The following is a 9,991-nucleotide window of genomic DNA, read 5'->3' on the forward strand; positions in this document are numbered from 1 at the left end:
TTTGTAGGAAAGTGGATGGACCTTGAGGGTGTCATGCTGAGTGAAGTAAGCCAGGCAGAGAAGGACAGAAACCATATGTTTGCACTCATAGGTCTAGCAGGAAAACAGGAGAGACCTAATGGAGAGCCAGGGGGAGAGGAGGAGGGAGAGAGAGTTGGGGAGAGAGAGGGATGCAAAACTTGAGAGACTACTGAATGCTGAAAATGAACTGAGAGTTGAAGGGGATGGGGGAGGGGGGAAAAGAGGTGGTGGTGATGGTGGAGAGCACTTAAGGGGAAGAGCACTGGGTGTTATATGGAAAACAATTTGACAATAAAATATTATGGAAAATAGTTTATTTATTTTGAGAGAGAGAGAGAGAAATAGAGACTATATGAGTGGGGGAAGGGCAGAGATAGAGGGAGAGAGAGAGAATCTCTGCACTGTTAGTACAGAGCCCGACTTGAGCTCCAACTTATGAACCATGAGATCATGACCGGAGCCAAAATCAAGAATTGGATGCTTAGCTGACTGAGCCACCCAGGCATCCCAAGACACATTATCTTAAAAGATGAAAGATATTTGGATTATTTCACCCTTGCCCTGAACAATGGGAATTCAGTAACAGTAAAAGGCCTCCTGAGGACACCAACTCTTAGAATGTAAAATTGAGGCAGAGAATGGAATGCAGTCTGGTAGCTGGGAACCACTCACTGTTTCTGGCATTCCTACTAGTATTGGCATTCCTACTGGTATGAATTCTACCTTCATAATTTTTACTCCACAACAAATTGCAAAATAATTTCACCTGAAATATAACACTGCACAGTCTTCAAAGAGCTGACCTGGATGGGGATGTCTGGGTGGCTCAGTTGGTTGAGTGGCTGACTTCAGCTCAGGTATTACATAGTTTGTGGGTTTGAGCCCCACATCAGGCTCTGTGCTGACAGCTCAAAGCCTGGAGCCTGCTTCTGATTCTGTCTCCCTCTCTCTCCGACCCTCTCCTACTCATGCTCTGTCTCTCTCTCAAAAATAGAAATAAAATGTTAAAAAAAAAAAAAAGAGCTGACCTGGACTGGTAGAGTTCCCACGTTCTGGCATGTCCCACTACTTCATCTGTTGTAGGGAGCCTCAAACACACACATTCTCCATAGATTCTGGAATGTCATAGTGTTTTGTGAGAAATAAAAGCAGAAGAAATGATTGCTACTGAGGTGCTGAAGCTACTTGAAGCACCAAGAATTGCCTGTAGCTAGACTATCTGCATTTGGAGCTTATACACCTGGAGCTAAGTGGTATTATCCCAAGTCAAAGGCTTGTCAAACTGGAGAGTCAGAGAGAGCTGTTGACTGATTGTATTGGTACTAATTCTTACAGGAATCCCCTTCACAGGGGATTCATGGTGGTAATGAGCCATCTGTTCTCTTCGAACATTCTAATAATAAATAACGTGAAATTTAGATTTCCTGAGAGGTAACTAAGTCCATCACAGCGATTTCTAGTTTCGTGTCCTGACAACTTAGGGAACACAGGAATTTTAATTTCATGGCCAAAATGGTGTTTTCAGTTCCATCTACTCGGCCAGATTTTTGTTCCTCCCCCAACAAGTTAGAGTCTATATCACCTTCTCCCCCACGTCTGATATAGGCCTTTGTGATTCCTTGTGACAGAGTGTATGAAGAAAGTGATGTGACATGACTGTGGGGCCCAGGTAGGAAGAAACGCTAAAGCTCCAGTCTAACTCTCTCCTCTGGGATTCTTGCTCTCGGAACTGGCCGCCATGTTGGAGAAGTCCTGGCCATGGAAAGAGGCCACATGTGGGTATCCCAGCTGCTAGGAGCATCGGTGGCACTGAGGGAATGAATGACCCTTTAGACAACCACAGCCCCCAGATGTGCCCCCTCTCTTCCACGCCTGTGCAGCGACTCAGTCTTTTGCGTTTTGTCCGAAGCCCTGGGCCACAGACAAAGTAACGGCTCTTTTAGCCATTGGGTTTTGGGGTAGTTTGTCCCAAAGTAATTGATAAGAAGAAGAGGGAGCAGGGCTTTTGTAATAATATAGGCATGTGTGAATGTGTCATGTGATGTGGTCATATTTCCTGAATATAGAATGAGTTGAACTTTAAAAAATATTTATGAAACCACTTAAAATATATATTATTTAGGTATCTATTAACCATCTTAGTACACCATTAAACCATTTAAATACTTTTTAAAACACCACCATGATTTTTATCCTGACACTAATGCCATATTTTCATATCAAGCTCATCATTACTCAATTAATACTTTTATTTATTGAATAATTATTACTTTTTAAATAAAAAAGCTTTCCTAAGCCTCAACCTGTATAATGATACCCATAAAATTACAGCTTGGATGATCCAGCCACATTTATTAAAACATTTAAAAATAGACATGTGACATTAAAAGTAGAAAGTAGTTATCCATTTATTGCCTAAAATAATCTCGTATTCCATAGTTAGCACACATCTCACTTTGGAAAAATAGGTCCTACATTCTGGAAAACAACTGTATAACAAACTGACAGTAATAATGCTTTCCGGGGCGCCCGGGTGGCTCAGTCAGTTAAGCATCTGACTCTTGGTTTCAGTCAGGTCACGATTTCACTGTTTGTGAGTTTGAGCCCTGCACCGGGCTCTGGGCTCACAGTGTGGAATCTGCTTGGGATTCTTTCTTCCCACCCCCTCAGCCCCTCTCTTGTTCTCTCTCTCTCTCTTAAATAAACTTTAAAAAATGTCTTTGAAAATATATTGCCTTCCAAATCTGTAGGGCTTGGGTTACCATTTCTTAGGGACCAGCTTATGTTAAGGAAATAGCCCAGTGTGATTGACATTTCTTGAAGAAAATTTCTATAGCTGTGTTTAAGGATTCTTGCAGTTTATTTGGTCTTTATAGAAACTGCTCTAAAAAATCCAAGTATGACATGTTTGATGCTCAGTTTATGTGCAAGATTTTCCCTAGAATTGTAGGGACAGAGACATGTCTGTACCTTTAGGGGCTCTGAGCTGGGGCTCAGGACTGGCTTCTTTCTTCCTTTCTTCTTTCCTTCCTTCCTGCCTGCCTGCCTTCCTTCCTTCCTTCCTTCCTTCCTTTTTCAAATGGAAAGTGTTTGAAACTCTGTGTCTTAGTCTGAGTTCCCCTAAAAGCAGAGCTCGATACAGTTCATTTGGGAATTTTATTCCAGGGAATGTGGCCCAGAGGGAGTGGCACAGAGGAGGAGAAGTCAACCCAAGAAACTGTTGTCAAGTCAACCACCGTGGTGAGCAGCACATGCACAATTCTGTGGGGCTTTTCAGAGTAATTTTGCATCTGTCTACCTGCGGGACAGAAGATGGAGACACATGCCCACTGGTTTGCATTTCCCATTGGTCAAGCATGTGTCCGCTTCTGGGGGGTCCATACATGCCTGCAGAATAAATTAGAATTGGCTTCACTTGCCATGACATTAGTGATGACCCCAGGACAAGAAGCAGGAGGAGGCAAGTGGCCCCAAAGTGAAGAAGTTGTGCGTGGGTGCACCACCATGGGGCTGGCTCCAGCCTGTGCAAAGGGGTATTAACGGAATGATGTATCTGATACACTTGACTAAGGTGCCCCCTCTCTGGGATTTAGTTTCTCATCAGTCAGAGGACACAATTGGATTAGAGGATTTTGGGAGGCAGTTCTGATAGTCTAATTAGTACCCTGAGCTCATACTGGCCTAACACTACACTCTTAATTCCCTGAACAGCCAGATGAGACAAGGGAGGGAGGGTTGTGTTGAAAGGGCAGGAGCACAGGTGTTGGGGAGGGTCATCGAAAAGACAGAGGTGACCAGTGAGGGACTTGGGAGCTGGACTTAGGCACTCAGAGGCTCCTCACCCCTCCCCTGTCCTTTGATGTGGGCTCCACTGCCCTTTCCCACTCCCAGAGGCTGCTTCAAGTTCAGAGCCATGAGATAATGATACAGCGTTGAGACAATATATGTGATGGAACCAGGTTAAGGCCTCTTTATCAACTTTTAAGATTTGGCAGGTGGGTGCAGGGGTCCCTTGGTCTTGCCACCAACCAAGACAAGCATTGTATAGAAATTCCCTTTGCTTATTAAAACTTGTCATCTCCCAGCCTAGAGTGGCCTGCCTGTTTCTTTGGTCTGCATCGGGGGGCCAATTTGGCAAGCTCTGTGAGAGCTGCCAACTGAAAACAGGTCAGCTGGATGCTACTAAGACAACACCTACCTTATACTGCTGTCTTTGGCATAGCCCCTAGTACCCTGACCCTGCTGGGTACCTCGTAGGCCCTGAGTCATTCTGCGTCAGGGAAGGATAACACATTTTGAATGACTTGGAGTGTTCTTTCTCAGGCCCTATACATAAACATTACTCATGTCTGATCCCAACTAGCTTTACTTCTTATACTTGAAAGACTAGGACTGGCGCCAGGCCAGCTACATACGGATTTTCCCACATGACAGTTTGTTATGGCCTCTAACTTGGGATGCTACTCATTTGTGTTGACAGCACCTTGATCCTGATCCCCAAGGAAGGCATATATGAAAAATTACATGAGTTTGCAAAAAGACATCAAGAGAAAGAGAGTAGTGGTTTCATTTAGGATGTCTCAGCCTTGACACTATCCTCGGAGGGTTTAGCTGGTGACAGGTATTTTCAAGTTCTGAAAGCAACAACTATTTTGCTGGATTTTGTTTGTGTCTTTTACCTTCTGCTTTCTGCCCCATAGTTCCCTCCAGCCCCAAAGACTCCAATCTTCTTATGATTAATGCTTTTTGAAAAGAGTTTGGAAAATACATTTCAGTTCAGTTTTGTGGTGCAAATCACTCAGCCTTTGGGAGTTTATAATGTCTTGGTTAATAAGAATGCTGGAGATTCAACCCAGAGGTCTGTGTGGAGTGGAGGGGCAGGGGGGGGGGGCAGAGCAATTCAGCCAAGATGTATTTAATTTTTGAAACAACCATTATGCTCTGTGCTTAAATTTTTGAGTTTCCTTTTTATATTTCTTAAGAGATAATGAATAGCTTCAATTTGAAAGTGGGAGCATCCTGGAAAAATACAGAATGAAAAAAAAATCTCATTTTGTATTTATTCATTTTTCAACAAGTTCACTCTTCTTCCATTTGATGAGGCTAAGTGGGTTTTTAACTGGCATTGGTCAATGCTATTACCAACTTTGTGATGAATAATATCCTTCTTGCATATCAAACGTTCAGCCTCCCACACATGCTTAACTCATTTTATTCTCAAATGCTTGGCCATTCAAGTGATTGCTGTGATTCACTTTTGAATGAAAGAATTGCTCAGTTGCAGCCTGTGATAATTATTGCATAAGGCTTAGATTGTTCTTTACAAAGGAGAGCAAATTATCTGGCAGTGACAAAGATAATGGATAGGAGTGCTTTAATCTTTCTTCATACCTCCCTCACTGCACACCCTGCAGACATGAGAATAATCTTTATAAGGCTTTTTGTGGAGTTGAAGCTTCATGTTGCCCATAACTGTGTAGTGATACTGCTCACCAGATCATTCCAATGGAGGGATGCTTTGTTGATTGCAGTTAACAAAATCGTAGAATTCGGGGCGATTTGTCAAGCTTCATGTGGTTGTTGGCGTGAGTTTCCTCACTTTTGCAACTTACAGTCGTTTCAAAGGATGCGTCTACATGCTTGCATCTAAGAATAGAATGTACGAGAGTATTAGCAGCTTTCCTCCCTGTAGGTTCAATGGTGTAAGGCACCAGCCTTATCTGTTTTCAGAGAGCCTGGCTGCCATTGTGCAGGTGCTGAATGAAAGCAATGTTGGAGTAGATCCCGTAGATTTAATTACTAAGTGAAATAATTGCTATGGTGTACTTTGTGGCTACAGGAAGGCAACTTATGAAATATCGTTTTAAAGTGAGTTCAGATGATTTCGGAGACTGTGAATCCTGTTTTCTTCAAAAAGGTCTTGCCACGTAGACCTGCAAGCTCAACTCACTTCTCTGCAGTCGTTGAACAATTAGTTTTATGCCATTGCCTCCGTTACAGATAATTGTAATTTCAAATTGTAGCTGCAAGCTATTGGTGGCTCTCTGTCTCTTCCTGCCTTGCAGTGACCTTGCATTTCATTCTAATGAAGTAAAAATTGTCAAAGCTATATAAATGAAAAGACAGGAAATGCAAAAACAGCACTGCTTGCAACTTACTATTTAAAAGTTTTATTTTTTGTTATTGATGAGAGTGGAAGAGAAATGAAGACTATATCCTTTGTAGTACCATTAAGGGAAGACTGATTGATTCTTTCTAGAACGTTTTGCTGGGACATTAATGAAGACATCTCTTCGTGTCTAAATAATCCCAGTGCAGGTTGAAAGCTCCTGGCTCTGTCTTATTTGAATCTCAGCTTAGTCAAATATGAACTGTGTTATCTTGGTGAGCCAGTCAACCTGCCTGAACTTTAGCTCCTTCACATGACATGATACCTTACTCCATTGCATTGCTGGAAGCATTTAATATGATAGAGAATAGAAATCCTCTAATTAATGCCTGGAAGAAGGTCATGTGTCCCTCTAAAAATGTTCATTTCCTTTTCTCTTGAAACTGAGGGAAGATATTTTCTAGTGCTCTTTTATCCATTTTCTTTATTTCTTTTTTTAATGTCTTTATTACTTTATTTTGAGAGACAGAGACAGAGAGTCAGCGGGGAAGGGGCAGAGAGAGAAGGAGACACAGAATCTGAAGCAGGCTCCAGGCTCTGAGCTGTTAACACAGAGCCCGATGCAGGGCTCAAACCATGAATTGTAAGATCATGACCTGAGCAGAAGTCAGATGCTTAACTGACTGAACCACCCAGGTACCCCTATTTGCCATTTTCAACCTTCAGTGGAAAAGAGGAATAAAGACAGAGTAGTGAGTTATAAAAATCTCTACCATCTCAGAAATGTGGCAGTGGGAAGTGCAAACGTCTCTGTGATTTTACTACTGACTATTTTTTGCTTCCATCACCTGACTCATTTGCATTATTAAGTACTTTTCCATAGCAGGCAATGAATTCATAGCTGGTAGAAGCCTGTAAACTACTCATCCATTTAAAACAAGCAAGCTGGCCCCGGTGACCAGGGACTCTGACCTTCAAACAGTAACTGGGACGTTCCCCATGGTGGGAAGAGGATAGTTACAGCATTGTGGAAAGTAGTCATCTCGTTAATTTCTCCCTCTGCTGAGAACACGCTGCGAGTCACCGAGGGAGAGCCGGTCTGATCCCTGGGAATTACAGAACAGCTCACAGCGCTGCATCCTCTTGTATGGGTGTTACTAGCCTCCAATTAGAAACTTGGGGAGCTTCCTAAGTGGCTTTAGTGGGATGAATAGTGATGAATGAAGCATTCTGTAAAGGGACTTCCAATGAGTTCAAACACAAGGCTGTTTGTTTTGCTGATGTTTAAGACAGTCTATCTGTAGCCCTCAAAGATATGTAAATCCACAATTGTCTCTCTCTCTTACCCCAAGTAGGCCAGCTTACAGAATAAGTCAGATCATACAGTTGTTCTGATATAGAAAAATCGCCGACCACTTAAGCTATGTTAAAGTGACTTATTTTGCTAGAAGTATAATGGTTGTAAACAGATAGATGGAGAGGAGGGGTCATTTAGGTATACAGAATTGAGTATCTTGTAGCGAGATGTGATCAAGGGAAATGATATCCTTATATGGTTTCCCCAGGAATAAAAAGCATAACTAAATATGATAGCACACTGTTTACACATTCACTTATTACTAAATATTGATTAAGTGCCTGCTTCTTCCCACATGCTCCTCCCCTTAACCCTCCTGTAGACAATCCCTTCAAGAGACTTCTTGGCTTGTCCATAATAAAAATGCATGCTATGTATCTATAAGCCTTTGTGTGAAAATAAATATCTTTGGAATATATTGGGCACCTTGGGAGAAAGACACTGTACCTTTTTAATTAACATTATAATAATTTTAAAAATTAACTAAGTCTATTCCACTGGCATATTAATGAGTCTTATGAGTCACTCTTATCCATTATTATTATATTAAAATTTTTAGGAGTAAAGCTCATCCAATTTATTTAGAAAGGGACTTGGCTACAAATGCAGCCCCACTGAATTAGCTTCTAATTTGCTTTTCTGCTTGAACATAAAGGGAGAGTCCCACCTCCTTCTACCCTTCCTGAATGTGTCTTGCTCTGGTCACTTCATTGATTTTCTGAGTCAGGCTCATCCTCCACATAGAAGTCCTTGTGTCTTTTTTCCTGACAGGTGCTGTCATTGTCATCCTAAAGCATATTCAGGGAGGCTCCTTGTCCATCAGAAGCCCCGTTAGCTGCGGAAGAGTGGCTGATTAAGTTATGCCAACAACAAACCCAACAGGGTGTGGGTTTGTCACGAGTCCTAGTCAAAAGGGAGAGAGTGTGTGATGGTAGGCTGGTGGCGTGTTTGGTGTCACTGTCAGATCGACACGCATCATATCCAAGCAGGATGAATGAGGGACCAAATGTGGGCCGGGGTGACCGATAGCTTTGAAGCTGCAAGTAACCATCTTAATCCTGGACTAAGTACAGTTCAGAAGCCTTGTGATTTAGTTACCAAACTACTAAACTGTCTTTATGAGGATGAAGGCTTCTCAAGGGACAATTAACTTAGGGATTCACAAGATGTTCTAAGGCATGCTGGCCTGCGCCAGAGAAGCCAGGAAGACCAGGGCGGGAGCCCCACCCACCAGCAAGGGTATATAAAAGCCCAGGAGCCTGGAGGGACATTCACCATTCAGAAGCCAGCTTCAGCCAGTTACCCACAGCTCTCCACGCACCATGTCCTACAACTGCTCCACAAGAAACTGCTTTTCCAGGCCAACTGGAGGACACTGCGCTGTCCCGGTGGCCCCAGTTGCCACGGCTTCTACCCAGGATGCCGACTGCCTGAGCGGTATCTATTTGCCCAGTTCCTTCCAGACTGGCTCCTGGCTCCTGGAACACTGTCAGGGGACCACTTGTGAGTCCGCTCCGTGCCAGCCCACCTGTTACCAGCCAAATCCTTGTGCCTCCAGCGCTGGACAGGTGACCTGCTCTCGACAGACCACCTGTGTCTCTAATCCTTGCTCAACCACCTACAGCCGGCCAGTCACCTTTGTCTCTAGTGGCTGTCAGCCCCTGGGTGGCATCTCTACCGTGTGCCAGCCAGTAGGAGGAGTCTCCACGGTCTGCCAACCAGCCTGCGGGGGCTCCAGGACGTACCAGCGGTCCTTCATGTCCAGCTGTCGGAGAACTTGCTAAGTGCGTGGGAGCCAGTGAGCGGATCAAGTCTCCAGGACCCGCCAGCGGTGTTTCCAGGCTCGTCCAGGAAGCTGCCTGTCCCTGAACAACTCTTCCTTGCTGATGCCTCTTCTGACTGCCCTACGGCTTGGCTGCTAGCTCCGAACAGGCTGCCTCTGGCAACCTATGATTTTTCTGGCTAGCACCAAGCTTATTGTAAGGGTTGATCACTGGTGGCGTATATGCGTCTGGATGTTTCCAGAACCTTTCCTTCCCCTATCCCAGTCTCTGGTGGCTTTGACGTGTTTTGACCTTGCTGCTGTGTCTTCTGGCTTCTGCTTTTGTGCCTCTGATGGAGGGAACTTGTCTCGCTCTGTATTTTCTCAATAAACCTGCTTACTTGGCATTGCAAATGTATGTCTCAGTAGAGTTCTTTATTTGCGAGGGTTTTTTGCTGTCTGTGAATCATCCTTGCTGATCAGAGTCTGACTTTCTTTTCTGAGCCTAGAGTATGGGTTCAGTCACTGCGTTCCATGATGAGCAAGGGAATATCTGATATTTTAGTTGGTTAGAGAATCCTCAGACACATAGTGGTTAGAGTGTTGCGTCCTCTGTATTCACTCCAGTTTTGTATGGGTGCACAGAATAATTTCCATGTAGGCAAAGGAAAGTTACCCGGGAAACCAAGTAGTTTGAGGGATTTTACAGTGAAGGGGACAACAGAGTCCATTAGAGTCTCAG

The 9,991-nt window shown here is 43.7% G+C and overlaps 1 protein-coding gene across 1 annotated transcript; it reads left to right on the forward strand.

The window, feature by feature from the left end:
- The first annotated feature begins 8,809 nt into the window (after positions 1 to 8,809).
- On the forward strand, positions 8,810 to 9,385 carry LOC115291595 (keratin-associated protein 11-1). Its single transcript, XM_029939113.1, has one exon. It carries the CDS (start codon positions 8,810 to 8,812, stop codon positions 9,269 to 9,271), a length of 462 nt encoding a protein of 153 aa, XP_029794973.1. The 3' UTR covers positions 9,272 to 9,385.
- Positions 9,386 to 9,991: the final 606 nt, after the last annotated feature.

The sequence above is a fragment of the Suricata suricatta genome, chromosome 5 (genome assembly GCF_006229205.1).
Source record: "Suricata suricatta isolate VVHF042 chromosome 5, meerkat_22Aug2017_6uvM2_HiC, whole genome shotgun sequence".
NCBI classification, from domain to species: Eukaryota; Metazoa; Chordata; class Mammalia; order Carnivora; family Herpestidae; genus Suricata; species Suricata suricatta.

Coding starts and splice junctions, on each gene's coding strand:
- LOC115291595 (XM_029939113.1), top strand. CDS start 8,810: ATGTCCTACAACTGCTCCACAAGAAACTGCTTTTCCAGGCCAACTGGA.